Genomic DNA, 20,865 nt, shown 5'->3' on the forward strand with positions numbered 1-20,865 from the left:
AGATTTACAAGGAGGAAAAACAGTACACCTCTCTGAACAGTGTCTGGGAGGCTGTGGTTGCTGCTGCACGCAATGTTGATGGTGAACAGATCAAAACACTGACAGAATCCATGGATGGCAGGCGTTTGAGTGTCCTTGCAAAGAAAGGTGGCTATATTGGTCGCTGATTTGTTTTTGTTTTGTTTTTGAATGTCAGAAATGTATATTTGTGAATGTGGAGATGTTATATTGGTTTCACTGGTAAAAATAAATAATTGAAATGGGTATATATTTGTTTTTTGTTAAGTTGCCTAATAATTATGCACAGTAATAGTCACCTGCACACACAGATATCCCCCTAAAATAGCTAAAACTAAAAACAAACTGAAAACTACTTCCAAAAACATTCAGCTTTGATATTAATGAGTTTTTTGGGTTCATTGAGAACATGGTTGTTGTTCAATAATAAAATTATTCCTCAAAAATACAACTTGCCTAATAATTCTGCACTCCCTTTAGTTATCAGTGTATGAGCCAGAGTCTAAAACATGATCTGGTGGCTGTCCCTGGGTCTGTATGATGAATTTCAAAACATCATAATTGTTTCTCGCAGGGTAGAAAGGAAGCCCTGTAGCAAGCTCCACAGCTACCAGCCCCAGGGACCACATGTCTATTGCTTCATTAAATAGACTACCAATCATAACCTCGGGTGCTCTATAACCAACCGTCCCCACACAGTCACCAGGAATCACTGTAGATGCGGGACATGCAAATCCAAAGTCTATAAGTTTGACTTTGATGGGACACTCATAGCAGTCCACAACCATTATGTTTCCAGGTTTGAGGTCAGCATGCACTATTCCCAAAGAACCCAGGTGGAACAGAGCATTTGCGAGCCAAAATAACATTGTCCTGATTTCTCCTATTGGGAGAACCCGGTTCCCCCGGTCCCGCATGTACTGCCACAGGCTTTGATCGAGGAGTTCAAAATTTAAGCAGATGCGGTGACCTTCAACAAAAAAGTCGTTCCATTGAACAATGTTGCATCTATCAGCATCCAAGCCTCGTAGCTGCGCCAGGATGAAAATTTCCATTTTTGCCTGTTGCAGAATTTCATTGTTTCTCTTGTTGACTTTAATAGCAACAACTTCGTTGGTTTTTGTATTGCGACATTTGGTTACAATACCAAAGCGCCCTTCTCCAAGGAAACCCTCAACCTCGTAGTGATCTCCCAAAAGGGTCTCTTTAGATATTTCAAGATCATCTTTAGAGGAGGATGGGTTGGCTGATGCGTTGACGTATTCTTGTTGAGAAAATTCTTCCGAGTTTTGGGAACTGCAACTGATTTTCTGCGTTCTTTCTCTTTTGCAACTTGAAGGCTGCTGAGAGACCACAAGGTTTTGTCCCCCTGTGCTACTCATGTCAGTGCAGGGAGAACTCTTAGAGAGGCCAGGATTGAAAAAGGGGTGGTGGAGAACAGCTGACCTGTTAAATGTACAAATATATATTTGTATAAAATCTTTTAATATGTGATTTACATATTTAATTTTCTTTATACAAAGTTTCATCAAGATTGCTCTTCTCATCCAGAAGGAATTAAGGAACACATACATAAAACTTTTATACTATGATGATTACCCTTAGAAAAGTGGTCCAAAGGCATAATGTTGCACGATGATATTTCAGTTTAAACATGGATAAAAAAGGATATTGATCTCACACAGATTTGGTTGTTGAACTGGAGCAATGATGCTGGAGAAGAGCTGTTAGCCTTCGCGTATACCTGTGCTGTTAGGTTAGCAGAAGGAGAACAATCTCAAGAATAAAACTAGGTCTGATTTTAAGTCAATATTACAAATGTGAATGAACACTTTAACTTCCATTTATTTAAAGCACTCACACAGATTTTGTTTTCAGCATTCTGACGATAATAAAATGAGAAAATGGAAAAAAAAAACTTAAATCATTTAATAGTTGCAGCGATACTTATAAATATGCACACATACACAAAGATTTTTCAGTTTATTGTATAAAGCTCTCAAACTTTTTGGGCATTTTCAATTCAAATGTTGGCACAAGTCAATTAAATGTAACATGATTGGCACAATTATGTGTACATGTAATGGAAAATTTGACATGGCCCCGAGGTGAACATTATTCAAAAACAGGCTGGGCTCTACACAGTACACAGAAATGAGCACTACATGACATTCAGAGTGACAAGTCAAAAGCCTGAGAAGTTGGATTTTCACACGCACACTTTGGTTGTTGACAAAATGCACCAACAGGTCAAGTTTTGTTACTCTGCTGCCGTCATTATAAAAAGAAAACAGAAATAAAGTCTCTTTTTCCTTAAATAACCTGGATACACGTTTCCAAAACCCAAGTACAGTACAAAGTAGAAAATTGTACAGAGAAAACATAGAAACTGTGTTCATAAGGCAGAAGTATTTTCCAGGGATGCAAATACTGAGATTTAACATACCTGAGAGTCAAAGCTCAGCAGGTTTTATCCCCCATTTACTGTAGGTACAGTATACATTGAATCTGTGTTAGCAGTTAAAAGCTGTGTGTTCATGTAAACCGAGAGAGCACTCTGTACGTTGATGCACCAAAACATAGAATAATATAGTTTCTTATCCTAAATGTTGGCTATTACTGACATAACACTGACAGTGTGCAGTGACAGCAGCAGTCTGTCAGCATCTATGCTCGATCTGCTGCACATGCAGAAAACTGAACCTAATGCCCACATGGCACACACATGCACTGGAAGCAGAACTCATAAAGCCGCTACTCAGCTGTCACAAAAGATGCCTCTGATTGAACTGTAAGGGTTTCTCAGACCCACCTCAAAGCCTCAATCTGCCTCTAAATAATACACACAATAGAAAGAGAGTAACTATAATTTGCAAGTAGCAATGAAAGAGGTGTTCTTTCTTGTGAGTAATAAAGAGATTAAAATTCATGCTTCATGCAGGCTACTGTTTCAGGCGGTGATGCATTTCATTTAAGAACGGTCCTAAAACCTTCACACACACAGCGCTGCAGACTACTCACAGACCTTACACAGTATGCTTTCTATTTCAGGACTTACTGCTGTAATTTACTGTGCCTGTTTTGTCAAGTGTTAAGTCCACTGTTAGTAAAATTCAGCAGCTGGATTTCCTGTGCTGCTTGTACACACACCGTGGGGTAGAAAATGTAACGGTGTGACAGGAGAGGTCAAGTTACCAACCTCAAACAGGTATCAGTTTGTAAGCCTCAGATGCGACTTTGTGTTCAGACCCTGCTTTGCTGAGCTGTATACTCACTACATATTACCCAACCAACAGTTTAACATTCAACTTTAAGCACGAACTAACCTAGCTAACGCTCCAGTGATCGATTCTGTTGCGTTTTTGGATCTAGTTTATGGAAAATTGACAGAGAGAAAGAGAAGCAGACATTTGAGCTGGGTGGTTATTACAAACAACGTGTGAAGACTGCACATCATATCTACATTTCAGAGCTCCTGTCTGCAGCAGGAAGAACCAGAAACGGGCGTGGTCCTGTCCTCAACTCATCTGCTCCAGGTAGGCAGACAGCAGGAGTCCAGGAGGCAGGAACTCTTCTTGCTTGTTCACCACTTCAGTCTGACGTAAGCCATTGTAGTCGCTGCCTGGAGGCCCAACAAGCGAGAAATAGATTTTGATCACTGTGATGTGATTGAAACAAACTAAACTGGCTTAGCAGGCGCAGCCAGGATTGGATAAGTACGATTATGTAAAGACAGAAGCATTTATAATGATAACAACTCAAAATCTTCCAATTTTAATGAGATGAAAAGATGATACATGCCAGTAAGTTTTGGGGGGTTTTTTTTGTAAAAAATACATTGCATTAGGGGTGCTCAATTAATCGAATTTTAATCTCGATTACGATCTGGGCTTTCAATGATCATTAAAAATGACTGAGCCGATTATTAGCACCTCCCTCGTGCTTTACTCTCGCGCTGCTCCGTGTGGCAAATCGAGCGCACCTCTCTGCATTTCGAACACGCGTCACAACAATTAAGAGGACCCGAGGGAAGCTCGGAAAGCTAAGCAGAAGTTATTTGGAGAGGAGAGTGACTGCTGTTGGTTGAAAAGAGAGGTAAAAAAAAAAAAAACTTCAGTGGTGTGGAAACATTATGGGTTCGTGGAGTCAGACGTGGATCAAGTAGACATAGTGTGTAAACTTTGCTACGGTGTCGTAGCTGCACCACAGAGCAACACTGCAAAGTTCACTAAACATAGATGTTTACATTTTTCATTTATTTCTTTTGTGTGTATATATATATATATATATATATATATATATATATATATATATATATATATATGTATACACATATATTTAAACACATCAAAGTAATTGCTTAAAGGAGCTTCTTCGACATCTGTAAGAGTTCTAAACAAATGTCTGTCCTCCTCCAGAAAATCTTATGTATGCAAACATGCGTTGCAACTTCATATCTTGTGCGCGTTTTTTTTTTTTTATTTTGACAGCGAATGCGCACCTGCGGACCACTTATGTGCAGCCCCGGTTATATAGCTCGTCATATTGCAGCCACAGAAATTATTTTGTCCATGAAACCATAAAGCTGCACTTTCTTTTCGCCTTATAGTCTGATTTGTCATTACTTTTCCGTTTTGTGGTAAGCTTTTCTTTGGCTGTCACTTCTTCACCCTGACCTGTCTTATTTGGCTCAGCAGAACTAAAATATATATCATCCTGCTTTTACACACACACACACACACACACACACACACACACACACACACACATATAACGGTCAGCGATTCTCTGCGCGATCAACCTCTCACATGTTTAAGCTGCGGGAGATTTCACTTGTCATGTTTGCATAGTAAGCTAACGATTGATAAGACGATGTCAGAGGAATTGGTGCACAAATTATCATCACTCACCAATCAGTGCTGTCGCTCTCTATACACAGTTCGCGCGATTGCAAAGTGAAAGCAAAAAACAAGCGCAAATTCAAACGCGACTTCAATATGTCACATATTGACAGTGGCTCATCGATGCCAATGACCTAATTACCCAGCTACATTTCCGAAAGAATGCAAAAGCATTGACATATATTTTTCCTTCCTACAATAGCCCGATGGGCAGGGCAGAGATAGATTTTGGTAGCCTGACTGGAAAAATCGCTAGCCCCGGCACGTCGGGCTAGCGATTTTGCAAGCCCTGTATCTGATTGAGGAATCACTCATCTTTGGAAAAGAGAGTTTATTACAGAGAAATGGCTCTTTCCAAAATAAAAGTTATACTATCCGCTTTTTCTGGGCTATATTCTCAGCAGCATATTGTAGCGGGTCAGGGCTGTTCGGGGTTCTGTTTGTACAGTTATGTTTTGTTTATGTTGCCATAGTGACGGGTGACGCCCTCTCGCTGCGACGGTGTGTCCTTCCGGGGTCAGAGGGCGCCCTGTGTGTTGTTGTTGCTGTGCGGTTGCCGCGCTGAGCAGTTAGCTAGCGGCAGTGTGCTTCTGCAGATGTCAATAAACGGCTGTGCTCCCTGGCTAGCTCACGGGAAGCAAGACTAAACGACACCTCCGTCTCCACCTTGTCTGAGCTCGCCACAATATTAAACATATCAGGTCCCCATAAGGAGAATCATGTGCTAACGGCTGTCTAAATGACTCGAGTAAAGTTTGTAGCATGCATGCTTGTTGTTTTTGTCTGCTTCCACTTGTCTTTGCACTAGGATGATGTCGGCGTAAACGCGCAGTCATATTCGTTGTGTTCCCACTAGTGCTGTCAGCGTTAATCTCGTTGAAATGACCTTAACGCCACAACACGGCAAATCTCCGTTAACGAGCTACCCCTGATCGCCCCGTGCCTGGGGCTAGACGGCCAACACGTTAACGAGCTAACTGCGCTAACACACTAGCTCCCACCCATGTAATTGAGCATTGCGTGGCACATCCAACATACTGTTTTACTTTAGTCCATGACGCGCTTACCTTCAGGGTCATACCTCACATGAAAACCAAAATAATTCCAAACGCCAGATCTGAATGAGGGTGGGGGAGGTCCATGTTGTAAGGAGAGCTTAACTTCTGTCTCGCTAGCTTGCCCTGCGCTCTTCCTTCTGACGATGCTGTCTGTGTTGAGCACTCAGTGGATCTGCGCTCGACAGTGCAGCCTAGGCGGAGCAGTCGAGCGCAGATTCACTGAGCGCTCAACACAGACAGCATCGTCAGAAGGAAAGTTGATAAAATAAATTACAAATTTTGTATTGTTCGATACATATGCGTACCGAACCGAAAGCACTGTATCGAACGGTTCAATATCGATACGAGTATCGTTGCACCCCTAATAAATATATATATAAATACTGTTTGCTTTGTTGCAATCAGACAGAAATAAAATGAGTGAATGAGAAGCTCATAGGTTGACACAGGCGCTCAGCGACCTTCCCTTTACACAGTAATATAATGAGCTGAAATAACTAATCGGCTGAGTCGAACCTTTACTGCAAAGAGACACGCCACAGAAGAGTTGTGCTCATCGACACAGACAGACTCAGACTGCAACATGTTGGCAATCTACCATCCTAATTTTACCCTAGTGTGACTGAGCCATTATGCATTATTGCCACTCACTTGCAGAGACGAGGTCCATATACTGGCAGATGGCGTGAAGCAGCAGCCTCTCAAAGCTGATTGACGAACACAAACAACAGAAATGTGACAGTTATTAACCCACTTGATTCAAACTGACTACGTTTGTGTAGTGTACAAATTTCCCCGCACATCTCGACAAAGGGAGACTGTGTATTCACCACCGGCTGTAAGCTATTTTCTCCTGTTCCTGTCGCTATGGTGACAGACGATAAAGACTTGATGCAATCTAATACAGCAGGTTTACCTGCATGTTTTCAACCTGCATGTTTGTCAGAACAATCCAAACAGCAGCATTGTTGAGATGAGATTAATTAACACATTAATGAGGTGCCAAAGCAATGCACTGAGGATCACTAGGTCGTAATTTGCTCAGATTTTACTTGACAAATGACATTCCACTGAGCTCTCCAGACCACTTCCCACAGGTGTAATTCCACTGTCCATTATCAAAGTCTAACCAATTAAAGACTAAAGTGAATGAAAAGCTTTTGAAGAAGCACAGACACACCAACTGAAAGAAGAGGATTTCTACCTGCTGCTGAGGTTGATTGTGTAAACTGAGTGAGGTTGAGCGTTGAAGAAGCTCAGAAGGTTTTCCTCCAGAACTTCCAGCGTTCCCTGAGAGAAGCAGAAACCACAGATCTCACAAAATTCATAGTTTGTGTTTGGGAAAAATACTAAACTTCAGCAGGCGATCTCAGGGAGTCCTGCTCTCATGTCCCTGCGCATCATCTTTGTCCCTGATAATGATTAGGAGTATCTTATAATTTCTGATTTTCTTCAGTGTTTCATTGGGCACATTCATACAACAGAAGGCTAATGAACATCCTCTTTTTCACAAATTTCAAACATTATATAAAACATAAAAAAATAGGAAGATTAATCAATGAGGAAATAACTCTTGCAGCACGAAGCCACAAGCAGATGGGTCTATTAAGAGGACCTGCCAGTGGTGGTTAAGAGATAACTGGCTCTACATAAAACTAACATGAGTTGAACTTACTATCCGGTTGTTCAGTCTGACATCACTAGCCGTGTCTGGGTCTAAACTCCGCTGCAGGTCCATATATCAAACGATCACTATGGCATTACTGAGAGTTGAAAAACTGTCTAAAGTCTTTCATCTTTAATAAAATGATCAGCGTTCTGCTCTACCAGGTGTAACAATTGAGTTTAACATCCAGGCATCCATGAAAATGGAATTTATGACATTTAACGGAGGTAGAAGTTAGCAGGGAGTTAGCTCGCTAGCTTCTATCTAAATACAATATAGCATGTCCTGACTGCGGGGTTTTGGAAACAAATTAAAACGTACAGCTCTGTTATCACTTCCAGCATAAATGAAGACAGAAAACTAAACAGCAGTGACGTTTGTAGGGTTACTGAAGTTTGGCTAGCTGGTATATAATGATGTGCTACGTGACCGCTAGCGACACAGCTATGTTAGCATAATATAAACAAGCTAACTTTTTTTCCACTCGATAAAAGTTAACGTGAGTTTTCTCGGTGGTCAGGAACAAATGTAATCGCATGGCAGGATGCTGTAAAAGGACCAAACTTCAGCCAGGAGAACAACTGAGATAATCCATCCACAATACGAGGTTAGTCATTCATATACTGCTGCATGGGCTGGGCTGTAGCTACATCCTAAGGTTTTAAAAACTGAGCTTAAATAAATAATTAGCGGTAATAAAAGCCGAGGGAGGTCAACAGTGATCACTGACTGTTTTAGGAGCTTTTTGAGATTAAATAGAAGAAAATACATAACATTAAACATGTTAACAACACAAAAGCCATATTAAACGCAGACTACTTTAGGCCCGGAAGTAGGATTCGTTGCGTCATCACTGAACAACCGGATTGGGGCTGGGCGATATGGCCTAAAAATCCATATCACGGTATAATTTGAAGCATGTGCGGTAATGATATATATCACGATATATTATTTTCTTCTGTATAACGTATTTTACACACTATAGGGCACACTTAAAATCCTTTAATTTTCTCAAAAATCGACAGTGTGCCATATGTATGAATTCTGGTTGTGCTTACTGACCAAAACAGGCGCAGCTTGTTGACACCAACAAAATGTGCTATCGCGGTAGAGCGGTATAGTCAAAATCTCTACCGTTGGCCAAATTAATATACCGTTTATACCGCCCACCCCTACTTACTATAAAGACAACGACTTCAAATACATGAGTGATGCAATCACTGACCAAACAGTGAGAGATTTGAAGCAGAGAAGACACTCACCATGGGGATTTGTTTCCGCCTCAGAGTTGCTCGCAACCTGCGATCAATTCTCTGGAAGCAGTCCTGAGCAGTGAAGGCAGGATTTACTGCAGAGAGAGACGACAAAGTCAGACAAACAGCTTCACTTTAAAGGCTCAAAGGGTGAGACTTACCATTCCTCTGGTCTTTGAGGAGCTGGTTGGTGTTTTTCTTCTTGGCCTCCTCCAGCTCCAACAGAGAGAGCAGCCTCTCCTGCTCCTCACCAGAGCAATTCATGAAGTCGTTCCACGGCTAAAACAACAACAAGACAAGAAATGACATTAGACAGCGTTCCTGATCTTCAAAACCCTGTGCCCTGTGAGACCTCGCACAAGCCAAACCACACAGTTTACATTTCTTTGGACACACAAACACGGTTTTTGAGCGGCAGTTTCCTGTGGGACCTCTCAGGTAAATATTTGCGCACACAGTACATAAAATTTGAGAACATGACACGGTGAAATTATAAATCTTTTCTTAAGCCGTTCGCACTTTTGCAACAAATGCCACTAATTTGTGTACCTCTACATAGTTTCCATTGGTGCAGACTTCATAGAAGATGGATGGGATGGCTGGGTTGCTGCAAACCTCCAGATCGTCTTTGGAGCACTCATCTTTCTCAAGGAGATTAGCAAGGTAGCGTGCTAATTTTCAAAGGAGAAGATTAGAGAGAGATAAATGAGCAAAGCAATGACAGGTTTATGACTTTATAACTAATGTAAACGTTTTTCTCATCCTCTAAGGTATTGAAGCCACTAACGTCAGAATTCTTTGTAAAAATGTTGCCCAGCAGCCTCGGGAGCCTCAAATACATCCTATAAAACATTTTGAACTTGCACACAGAGACTCTTCCCCAAAGTAATCCTTTCAATGCTTTCCCAGCATTGCTCAGCCTGCAGTCTCTGACGCCGTTCTTTTAATTTACGTAAAATGAGAGCTTACTGTTCTCCTGTCGGCGGAGGCTCTTCTTGCCTTTGGCCCTGGGTGTGAGGTCAGAGTTGCGGATGGCTTGGTTGATATAGAACTGTTTCTTTTTGGTGGGTGACACTCGCTTGGCAGGAGAGCTAGGCAATGAGGTGCATTTACGCTCCTCTACCAGGCTGGAAAAACAGAGCACAGTGGATCAGTTTAGTGAGTTTGAGTTGATATATCTTTCAGAAGAATTTCCAGCTTCCAATCTCAAAATCTGATTGAGTTGTTGGAATTTCAAGGGAATCAAGTCAGCTTACTTGTTCCTCAAGCTGCTTTATTTAAACCTATTCAAATGCTCAGATGTGAAAGTAAAAGCAAGGTGTACCCTGTAACAGGCCCGGTTCACAGAAGCCCTTAGCAGGATAAACACATATAACTGACTATTTACTTATTTATTGTGTTACAGCCTTTCCTGCACAACACCTAGTACAGGTGCACAATAATAATTTCACCCTGAAACGACATGTAATAACAGCTGTAGTAAAAATCTATTGAAATACGCATATTTACATGGATGGCCATGTAATCACCTTATCTGAGGAATAACTAAGATGAAAGCATATAGATGACATTTATCCTACTAAAACTGAAAATACACCCATGAAAGCTGCAGATTTTTCCCTCCTCTGGTTTCTCTGTGTAACTGGGTCAGAACAGAGCAGAGCATCCCACAGCAGCTTCAGATGTAGGTCAGTGGGTGTCTGTGTGGACCGCCTCTGCTGGAGCTTCTTCCTGTGAGCTCAGTTGTCAACATGCTGATGCCATTTTTAGCCTGAGCTCTGCAGGTTATTAGCAACATAATATGATGTAATCTGTGCCTGGACTATTTAGGTTCGCCCATTCTCTCCCTCTGGCATCCAAACCTTAGTTTAATAAGTAAGACCTAACGAAACATGTTTCAATGCAACCTTAAAAACGCGTATTAGTTATTATGGTCGGTGTTGCGATTTCTGGCTTAAAACAGGATTTTGAACATTAGAACCGCCTCTCACCTTTAGACTCCGCTACAGGAAGGCTAGTTAGGTGCTAAAAGGCTCACAAGGACAAGTGTTAAAATTGCCCTTTAACTCTTAAATAACCAAAACCAACTACAGAGTGTATTGAAATTTTTATGTGCAGGAAACGTTGCAATACAACTAATACAAGCAACGACTCCTGAAAATAAACCTAGCTATTTATGTTAATATGACTTATTTTACCGGCTAATAATTAGCCAGCCAGCTAACGAAACAGACTCGTATTTTTGTTTTTTTTACTCACATATAATCCTGTTCTTCATTGCTATTTGTCAAAACGACCATCTTATTCCAGAAAAAATAGGCGGAAAGATCCCACTGTCTGTATCTTTACAGATCGAGAACAAAGTAAATCAATACAGTTGACACAAGAAATATAAAAACCGGACAGATTATCAGGTCAGCAGCTAGCTGCTGACTGCTAGCTTGACAGTAGGCTGTTGTCTTTTCCACAAACAAAGAGAGGAAAATATAGAGAGCACTCACTCCGTCCATAGTTTGTAGTCTCACATGACTATAAATGAATACAATACATTTGGAGGACAAATCCTTCATAACACAAGACTTCAGGATGAATGATAAAACATGGACCATGAATTTGTTTGGAAACATTTTATTTTTGACTATTACTAAAACATTCGTTGATGCAATAGAGTGTAGAAATAAGCAAAATTTATCATTGTCCAGTGAGTATCTGTTTAAAACTGAAGCATTCACTTTAACCTAAAGGTTATAATTTTAAGTGCATATGATTCTTAACAAAGACATTTGAAAGCAGCTGAAAAAAAGCTTTCAGATTTATTTCTAAGAAAATGGTTTGATGTTGTTGTTGTTTTTAAACGTCTCCTTAGTGGGTCGTTTTGCATCTTTCTCATAGACGATCTTTGCTCCACCTCAGCAAACAAGAATTCCTGTCATAATTTCTGTAAGCGCCTCCATCATCTGTAAAACCCTCCATGTTGGAGAGCTTTGAGCTCAGGCATTATTCCTGCTTTGACTTTGGTTTCTTTCTTCTTAAAGTTCAGGTGACAGCAGTTTGTGTGCTCGTTACCATAACAGCAGATTTAATGGGCCAGCCACAGAGACCTCCAATTGTTCTCAGTATTTCCCACTGCTGCTGGAGAGAGAGGAGTTCAGCCTGACAGATCAGAGAGGGAAGTTTTTTATGCAATAAAGTTTTGTGGGATATGTCTGAATAATTTCATAGGAAGTGGTCAAAGGTGTTTTTATGTATATTTATTAAGTGAGATGGGGAAAGAGAACAACACAGTGATAGTAAAACTAGAACCAGGTTTCCCACTAAATATAGAAGCAAAGAAGCAATTTCCCAGGATGAGCACAGTGAAGTCAAAGAAGAGGATAAAGAAGATCACATTGGACAGCAGGTCCACCACAGATAAGGACGGGACTACATGTGAGATATCAGGGAACATAATGAGGCTTTGTGTCAACTTAATGCCGGTTTTAACCTTGGCTAAGGAGACTGAGCAGGAGGAGGAAGACGAGAAAGAAGAAAGCAACACCTCCATGAGTCGACAGGAAACAGAAACCAGCAGCAGAGACCCATCTGTCAGCAAACTAGTGGAACAGAAACAAAACGCAATTGACCTCCAGTCAGGATTAACCTCAGAGAGAACAACCAAAGCAAGACTCTCACTGACTTCTCCATTTCTGCCGCCGCCTATAAGCGAACCAAAACCATTTGATCAGAGCTCAGGCTGTCTCACTCCTCTGCCTGCCATCACTGTGCATCAACAAGCAACAACCAGCTCTGCAAAGCTTGGAGCAGAAGGCTTTGGAGGCAGTGGAGCAGTTACAGCGCAGGCTTCAGACATCAGGCCCTGGATAGACAATCCCCTGTTCTCCAAGAGTGTGAGTTAGTTTCAGATCCATTCACTGGGACATTTTCTGAACATAGTGGTTCCTGTCCTTGATGGAAGTGTATTAAACATTAAAGAGGCAGTCTACTGATTTAGCACAGGTGAAGGGTTGAGGGGGAGCACCTCAGAGCCTGTAGAAATAGTAGATGTTGAGCATCAGAAAAGAAACGCAGCATGTAGCAAGCTGGGACAATGTCTAAAAGAAGTTGGCAGCTTAAAGATTGGATTGTGGGAAATGTAGGCTTCCAGTCAGGGCTTATTTAGCATGAGCATATGCCTGTCTTTATATGGGACTGCACAGCATTTTTATCCTTTGTCCCTCCCGCCCCACAGCTTCAGAGATTGTCCCATATTTTGAGTTTGTTCTTTTCTGTGCAGAGATTGGCTGAGGTTCAGCTTCCTGACATCACCTTGTCCAGCCTGAATGCACTGCTGCAAACTGTCACATACAGACTGAGGAAGAAGAGGAGAGGGGCCGAGGAAGGACTATGGAGACAAGACCGGACTGATCAGCTCCTCGTGGCCTTTACAGATCAGAGCAGTGTCGGGCAGCAGGATGGGAAGCGGGGCAGCGTGTACGTTTGATGGATGTTACAGTTTCCATTAATCTTCAGGGACAGCAGTCTGTCCAGTTAGATAGCAGCAACAATAAGACAATAAGGGGATGTGTTTGTAGGGGATTTTCTCTAGTTTTTCCTCTACTTTATAATTTCATGTCCTTGTCACTAGTGGTAGCATGAGACAGTACCTACACATGTAGTCAAACTCCTTCAAGATGTGGTCAGAGGTTTTGCTGTCTCTCTCAATACAGTTTCAAGACTGAAGGAAATACCAGGAGATGGGCCTTCGCACAAGGAGAGCTGGACAGGGCAGTAGAAGGGCAGACTATTGTCTGAAGTGGGACAGCACTGCCACAGCCCCACAGAATGACCTCCAGTGGGCTGTTCACGGGCAGATTTTTCATCAAACTGCCAGAAATGCAGTCCACAGGGCCCTGATGTCCTGTTCTCACAGTCTAGCACCCTGCAGCTTGACTGGCCTTCATCAACGATATGCCTGCTCAGGCCATTACTGACCCACTGTAAACCCGGGACTGCTGGATGATGTTCCTTCAGGTCCCGCTGAAGGACATCAGGAGGTCACGGCATCCTCATGGAGTTGCTTTCATTTGTACCAAACCAGGAGGATTCACAGTGGTTTCTGCTTCCTAACTGGACACACTGGTATCCCTGAAGTTTAACTGATTCTGTGTCACACTGTGATGATCGAGCATTCCCTTAATTTTTTTTAAATATACTTTATTTACCCCAAGAAGTATGATGTCTTCTAAATGCTGATATTTATTTGTGTCGATTATTTCTTTAAGAAAATTATTTTTTTTATTGACTTCAGTAGTACGTAATCCACAGGAGCTGTTGACAGTCAGTGACACATAAAATCATGTCAGTTAGTTAAATTTAGTGTTAATACTCCAAGCTGAACTGAACAAATATTATCACAAGAGCAAGTTTTATGCAGGTTTCGTGTGTGTACACATAAATATCTACACCAAATAAACGGTAAAATTTGATTCTACATTTTTTTCTCCTTTAAAACAGACGAGCTGGAAAAGACAGATCACCTGGTGCCTGCAGGGTAAACAGACAGATGAGCCTTCCTCCACTTCATCCTGCACCCAAAGCGCCTCTCATCTTCCTCAGGATGGTGCAGCCAAACCACCTGACTGCTCAGACGCCGCAGTGACTCAACAACCACACATAACTTGCAGATATTTTTAATTTTTTCAGAACACCAGACATTCTTTTAAGCTACCATACTTCAAGGAAATAACGTACATCTTACAGCTGATATTCAAGTAGAACAGCATATTCATTCCAAAATGAGACATCCAGCTTACAGTTTCAGTTCTGCAGTATTTCAGGGCATTTTAGTATAATTGTTGATCTTTTATTAAACATTTTCTGCCTTTTTTCCAGAGTTAGACTGGAAATATAAGAGAGGGAGCTGGGAAATTACAGCACGCAGCTGTAGAAGCCTTTAAGGTTACACTACATGGACAAAAGTATTGGGAGTAAGTCTGTACTGTTGAATTAAAGCAGCTAGCATGCCGTCTGTCTTTACAAAGATTCCCGAAAGAATGTGCTGTTGGAGAGAGCTCACTGAAATTGAGCTTGGTGCAGTAACAGGACGCCACAGCCGCAGTTTGTGACATTTCTTCTCTCATAGATATCCCACAATCAGCTGTAAGTGGAGGAAGTGTTTGAGAATGACAGAAGGTCAAACTCCAAACATGGCTTTGGTTTCCTTGGCTGCTCCACTACTTTTATCCATGTAGTGCACGTGTGCTAATCACTCACCCATCCAGCTGCCCCACATTGTTAAAAACAGGTTGCATTTTGGAATGAAATCCTTCTGATACGTCAGGTTTGTCTCATGTATATATATATATATATATATATATATATATATATATATATATATATATATATATATATATATATATATATATATATATATGTATAAAAAATGCCATTACAGTACGGTAACATTCAGCAGCCAGTGTGTCGTTTGTTAGAAAGAAACAAACACATAGTTCAGAATAAAAACAGTTGTTGACTGAAGGCAATGTTTTTGTCTCACTGATTGCTCTGTTTTGTTAAATATTACTTCTTTGATTGAACGTGGAATTTTTGGCATGTTTGACATGAATTTAACGTCTACAGTGACACCCGTGTATCTCATTTATCACGAGGTTTCCAGCTCTTTTAAGGAAAAGCAAGCAAAGTTAAGAACCCCCCCCCCCCCCAATTCATAAATAATAAGATTAGTCTGCATAATAAAAATTTGGATAAATAAAAAAACATTCAGATAAAAGATATAATAAAGTTGTTTTTTACAAAACAATAAGAGGTAAATTCTCTCCTCAAAAGAGATACTGTATAGTCCTGAAACAACCCGCCACTCAAATGCCCTCTAACCTATAAAACCACCTTGAGAATTAACATAAAACATACAGTCTGAATATTTCAGTATTCAGACTGAAAGAATGCTTTTTGTAAAACAAAGATGAGGTTGTAATAGGTCTAATGACTGAATCCTGAGCTACACTGCTCACTGGTTTAGCAGCGACCCCTGCATAACATTCATTCAGGACAAATAAACCAATGAGGAGTGATGACACTGACACAGAAAGAGAAAACACAGTGTAAGACTAATCAACCCATATACAGCTGGTAAAATAAGTTCTGAACGTGTCGCCAATTTTTGAAGTAAATCTATTTCTAAAGGTGCTATCGGCATGAAATCCTCACCAGATGTCAGTAACAACCCATCCAATCCACACATGCAAATAAATCAAACCACAGATGATAATAAATCAAGTTAATAATAAATTAAGTGTAATAATGAGAAATGACACAGGGAAAAAGTAGATGCAAAAGGCAAAAGTCATGACATCAGCTGAAATCAGTCATTAGTAATTTGCCACTTAGTGCAAATGAATATCAGCTGGTTCAGTTCTAACTGATGGCCTATAAAATGTGTCTCATTACCAAGCTGTCATACAAGAAACATCTCATGATGGGTAAAACCAATGAGATCTGTCAAGACCTTCACATGCTTGTTGTTGCTAAACATACTGATGGGATTGTTACAGAAGAATTTTTAAACTACTGACGGTTCCAGTGAGCACTGTTGGGGCCATAATCGTGAAGTGGAAAGGACATAATTTCACCACAAACCAGTCACAACCAGTGGCTCTTTGCAAGACTCCAGACAGAGGAGCGAAAAGGATGATCAGAAGAGTTCTCCAAGATCTGCAAGAAGACCTGAAATCAGCAGGTACAATGTGGATGCACTCATCCATGATGGCCTATATGCATCCTTTTTTTTTAAAACAAAGTATTAAATCAATTTCAGTAACTGTGTTCAGCACTTTTTCCCTGTGTAATTTCTCATTATAACACAAAACATAATTTGTGGACATCTATTGTTTGATATGGTATAGTTTTACTGTCATCTGGTGAGGATTTCAGCAGCACCTTTAGAAATATATTTACTCAGAAAACTGATGCTTTCTGTACTTATTTTACTCGCTGTGGAGGGTAAAGAGTTACAGATGAAAGAGCTGAGCAAGGCACCGAAGTCATTACCACAAAGGACCTTCGGTTGTTTCTTTTAAAGCTTCTACTCTGTTTTTCTCAGACAGTAACATTTCAGTCCACTTGTCCACTGGCGTTTTCTTACTGATGGACTTTAAAGTGCTCATTTTTTCATGTCCCTGTGAAGACTTTGCAGCATTCAAATGACATACAGAGGGGAAGATGAAGCTTTTGTTTGTCTTTGGTCCGCTCGTTTAGTGCCAGTCCGCTTCATAGCGTGCTCTCCTCTGAGTTGCCGCCGACTATAAAGAGAACCGAGGGATCTTTGCTGGAACTCTCTGCTCTGCGTTTCGACCCACGAGATTTGCCTGATTCTCCCTGAAGACCGCTGTTACTGCCGTCTGATTCAGTGCTGGCCCTGCGGCTCACCGTAGCCACCTCCCGGGCCATTTCCTCTGGATGTGGTAGTGCACGCATTGCCACAGAGCCAGATTTGCCTTTGCTAGATTTTTCTTTTTTCGGCTTACCCGCCTTTGACTTGCTGTCAGATGATTTCCCAGGCAGGTGTGGACTTTTGCTTGGTTGAGGAGGAACGATTGGTGGTTGTGGTTTATTGACGGGAGGATTAACTCTGTGCTCGGGTGCGTTTGGCTGTGCTGTCCCGTTACTGACGACCACATCTGTGAGGCAGTCGTCATCAGTCTGATCCTTGGCAAAGTTGACAAACACCTACAAAAGGTAAGGGGCTTTAGTATCACTGAGACTTATTCTTTCTTTACTGACCCAAGTCTTGTTTAATTATGACCAAGCTTTAAAGTGGGATTTGGCAGATCGGGTATCGCAGCGCCACATGTGGAGAAAATCACTAAGAAAGAATCACTTGGCTCCACTTACACGGGATCATAGGCCATGAGACTTACACCACCCATTTTGCAGAAATAGTCATTTTCCAAAACACTAAAGAGGTTTTTTTTAAACCTTCATCACAGCCCTCACCTGGTCCAGCGTGGTCTGTGAAATGGAGAAATCAACGATGCCCAGCTCCTCGTAGTTGTTTGCCAGCACGTCGAAGACTCGAGCGAGGCAGCAGGCGTGCGAAGGTAGCTGGTACTGCAGCACATTCTGGTGCCGCTCCTTCAGCTCAATACTAGGAAAACACTCCTTCATGTAGGTGCTGACGGGACACGAGTCGGGGTCCGATTTGGTGTCTGCCAAACGAAGGATGATGGTGTATCCATCACCAAACCTGAAAGACGGGAAGGAACGAAGCACGTGATTCACGACTGTTACATGAGAAGATAAACTTCTCTGATCCTGACCTCTTCACGAATTTGTTCACATTCTGTTTTGAAAGGGTCAAGGCTATTTTCAGTACTTTTTTTTTTTTTTTTTTTTTCAGTATTAAGTCAGAACTGGGGGTGAAATGCAAAACACTACAGGATGCACTTTCAGCCTGTCTAATGTAGACAACACACCAGACATTAAATCGGGGAGAAGTGCAGCGGCTCGTAGAGGTAAGTGGATATTGTTTAGCTGGTATCGGATCGTATGCCTATATTTGCTGTATCGCACAGCACTAGCGTTTGCTTACCTGTTCTTCAGGTGCTGCACAGACCCAAGACACCGAAACCTGCCGTTGACCATGATGGCCATCCTGGTGCAAAGTGCCTCGCACTCCTCCATGCTGACAATACAAACATTTAGAGACGGCAGTAAATATTTTGCCTTTACAATACAAAACTCCATCGGGAATGAAATAAAGCTGAACTGACTGGTACCTGTGTGAGGTTAGCACTACAGCTCTTCCCTCTTTGGTGACACTGAGAATGCAGTTCCACAAAAATCTTTTGGCTTTTGGGTCCATGCCAGTGGTAGGCTCATCCTGACAAAAGGTGGTGGGGGAGCATAGAGGAGATACGGAGTGAGATATAAGTTAGGAATATTTTAAGGATGAAGGTCATTCAATAATAACCGCATCTTTTCTATTAAGCTGAATCATCACCAGGAATATGACAGGTGGAGACCCGATGAGGGAGATGGCTGTGGAGAGCTTCCTCTTGTTGCCCCCGCTGTAGCCTCCAGCCTCCTGATCGGCATACTGAGTAAGCCCCAGCTTCTTCACACCCCACTGTGCCACCTAGAGAACAGCAGAGAAACTGCTGACTGTAGCCAAACTTGATACTTCACCTCTTGAAATAACATTTAAAGATGACAAAACCTAGATTTTTACAATGGCCACATATTTAGCTAAATAAAAACACCAACTCTTCAGCATATCTTCCTTCATAAAACTTTAGCTTGGGAATTTTACACCACCTTAGAGACGAACTCCTCTGGCACCCCCCGCAGGCGGGCGTACAGCTCCAGATGTTCCCGACCTGTGAGCAGGTCGCTGATGGCATCGAACTGTGGGCAGTAACCCATCAGCTGGTGGACCCGCTCCATTTCTGTCAGCACACTGAGAGCAGAGAAATAGCTGATGCAATATCTGTGGTTTGGTACAATAGTAGTTCTGTAGGGGCTGAAGTCACTGCAGCAGACACGCTTTGTACCTGTGCTGGCTGAGGAAAGCCTCTCCATGAGTGACAGGTGTATCTCCAGTTAGCATCCGAAATGTTGACGTCTTCCCAGCTCCGTTGACCCCAAGCAGCCCAAAACACTGGACGGCAGAGACATAAGAGCAGTATGCTACAAACATCTCTATTTATATACACACAGCTCAGTTATTAAGTCATAAGATAACAGAAGCTTTTACTAGCAGAAGCAACTATAGAAAAAGTAGGTCCATTGCTAGTAACGATGGTATTTTTAGATACTGCAGCACTACACTGTTCACTGCATCATTCCATGTTTGGCACTGATCACCACCTGCACTCATGTATATATCATGTATATATCTATCTACTTAGCACTTTTAATTCTTATTTTTATTTTCATGTCTATTTAAGCGTAATTTATGACAGTTTGTTTGCACTGAAGCACCGCAGCAATTTCCTAATGTTGTAAATCTGCTCAACATTTGGCAATAAAACCCTCTCTGATTCTGACTACATGTGAAAGTATAAATAGCAGTTACAGTGGTGAAAAGCAGTACCTCAAGTTGCATTTACAATATCATAAAACAGTCCCTGTGATAATGTGGCTGTAACTACATGGATAAAGAACACAGAGCTGACAGCCAAAGGGGGTGTGTGTGTGTGTGTGTGTGTGTCTTCACAATCACTGGTGCGCAGATCCCTCACCTCGCTGCGAGGAATCCCGAGGCAAAGACGGTCTACGGCTGGCTTTCTGCCGGCTTTATAAACCTGAACAACAAGAAGCTTATTTGTTACACTTTTAAGCTGAAATTCACCACTCTGTGTCAGTGTAGGAGGAGGACAGCTCATCAGTGAGAGTCTCTCGAATGAGAAACATTTAGCTGCAGTAGAGTTAATTAGTGACCTAAACAAGTTCAGCGTTTACATTTCCTGCACGTTGTACCTTGCTCAGGTCGATCATGGTGAGGATGTCTGAGTGTGCTTTCCCACTTTTGACCCTCTCTCGCTCTCTCGCAACATCCTCATCCTCTGGACCAAGAGGAGGCAACTCAGGCTTAGTCCACCAAGGCCTGAACAAACACACAAGCAACCAACTCACAGATCCCACTTTTATTTGATTTTAGAATTTCTATCCATTAAACTGACACACTTGCACGGCAGCAATAAGAGGAAGGAAAAGGGAAACAACCTGAGAAACGAGTGCAGAGAACGTTAAAAATAGATTTATTTATTTATTTATTTTACCTGTAGCGGATGAAGAATTTGTACTGAAGGAGTATGGTAAAGATGAAGAAGACGACACCTTCTACTGCCATTGCAAAAAGGTTCTTTCCTACAAAGTCCCACTGAAGGGGGTCCAGGCTTGGTTTGGTACCTGGAGGAGAGACATTACATCTATATTTAGTCTTTGTAAGAGCAAATAACTCTTTTGAGGCT

The 20,865-nt window shown here is 41.7% G+C and overlaps 3 protein-coding genes and 1 long non-coding RNA gene across 10 annotated transcripts in view; 2 read left to right on the top strand and 2 right to left on the bottom strand.

Annotated features, from left to right (window-relative positions):
- Positions 1 to 1,986: 1,986 nt before the first annotated feature.
- r3hdm4 (R3H domain containing 4) lies at positions 1,987 to 11,493 on the bottom strand. The gene is made up of 8 exons (XM_026142904.1): positions 11,156 to 11,493; positions 9,866 to 10,023; positions 9,446 to 9,567; positions 9,058 to 9,175; positions 8,906 to 8,991; positions 7,182 to 7,267; positions 6,629 to 6,684; positions 1,987 to 3,640 (listed from the first exon to the last, which is right to left on the bottom strand). Exons 1-8 carry the CDS (start codon positions 11,194 to 11,196, stop codon positions 3,537 to 3,539), a joined length of 771 nt encoding a protein of 256 aa, XP_025998689.1. The 5' UTR covers positions 11,197 to 11,493; the 3' UTR covers positions 1,987 to 3,536.
- An 85-nt stretch (positions 11,494 to 11,578) lies between these two features.
- LOC113037357 (uncharacterized) lies at positions 11,579 to 15,248 on the top strand. 3 transcript variants are annotated; one of them, XR_003274619.1, is made up of 4 exons: positions 11,579 to 12,783; positions 13,170 to 13,366; positions 13,603 to 14,014; positions 14,390 to 15,248. XR_003274619.1 is itself a non-coding variant. In XM_026194344.1 (3 exons), the coding sequence occupies exons 1-3, from the start codon at positions 12,160 to 12,162 to the stop codon at positions 13,685 to 13,687; spliced, it is 906 nt and encodes a 301-aa protein (XP_026050129.1). In that variant the 5' UTR covers positions 11,579 to 12,159; the 3' UTR covers positions 13,688 to 15,248. The 3 variants fall into 3 exon arrangements, 2 of the variants coding, with proteins under 2 accessions (XP_026050129.1, XP_026050128.1); XM_026194344.1 differs by having other exon boundaries at positions 13,603 to 15,248; XM_026194343.1 differs by lacking the exon at positions 13,603 to 14,014.
- Positions 15,249 to 16,567: 1,319 nt separating this feature from the next.
- LOC113037360 (uncharacterized) lies at positions 16,568 to 18,668 on the top strand. Its single transcript, XR_003274620.1, has 3 exons — positions 16,568 to 16,631; positions 18,291 to 18,405; positions 18,494 to 18,668. It is a non-coding gene; the product is annotated as an uncharacterized LOC113037360 (long non-coding RNA).
- Positions 16,628 to 20,865, bottom strand: part of abca7 (ATP-binding cassette, sub-family A (ABC1), member 7) — a 28,107-nt gene continuing 23,869 nt past the window's right edge. For all 5 annotated transcript variants that reach the window (XM_026194349.1, XM_026194348.1, XM_026194347.1 and 2 more), the window contains 10 exons: positions 20,674 to 20,803; positions 20,372 to 20,498; positions 20,134 to 20,196; positions 19,444 to 19,550; positions 19,208 to 19,349; positions 18,894 to 19,028; positions 18,670 to 18,773; positions 18,483 to 18,575; positions 17,888 to 18,137; positions 16,628 to 17,620 (listed from right to left, as the gene is read on the bottom strand). In XM_026194349.1, coding sequence (XP_026050134.1) covers positions 17,162 to 17,620; positions 17,888 to 18,137; positions 18,483 to 18,575; positions 18,670 to 18,773; positions 18,894 to 19,028; positions 19,208 to 19,349; positions 19,444 to 19,550; positions 20,134 to 20,196; positions 20,372 to 20,498; positions 20,674 to 20,803 — 1,610 coding nt within the window. In that variant the 3' untranslated portion in view covers positions 16,628 to 17,161. The remainder of the gene's footprint in view (positions 17,621 to 17,887; positions 18,138 to 18,482; positions 18,576 to 18,669; positions 18,774 to 18,893; positions 19,029 to 19,207; positions 19,350 to 19,443; positions 19,551 to 20,133; positions 20,197 to 20,371; positions 20,499 to 20,673; positions 20,804 to 20,865) is intronic.

The sequence above is a fragment of the Astatotilapia calliptera genome, chromosome 15 (assembly GCF_900246225.1).
Source record: "Astatotilapia calliptera chromosome 15, fAstCal1.2, whole genome shotgun sequence".
Classification (NCBI taxonomy): domain Eukaryota; kingdom Metazoa; phylum Chordata; class Actinopteri; order Cichliformes; family Cichlidae; genus Astatotilapia; species Astatotilapia calliptera.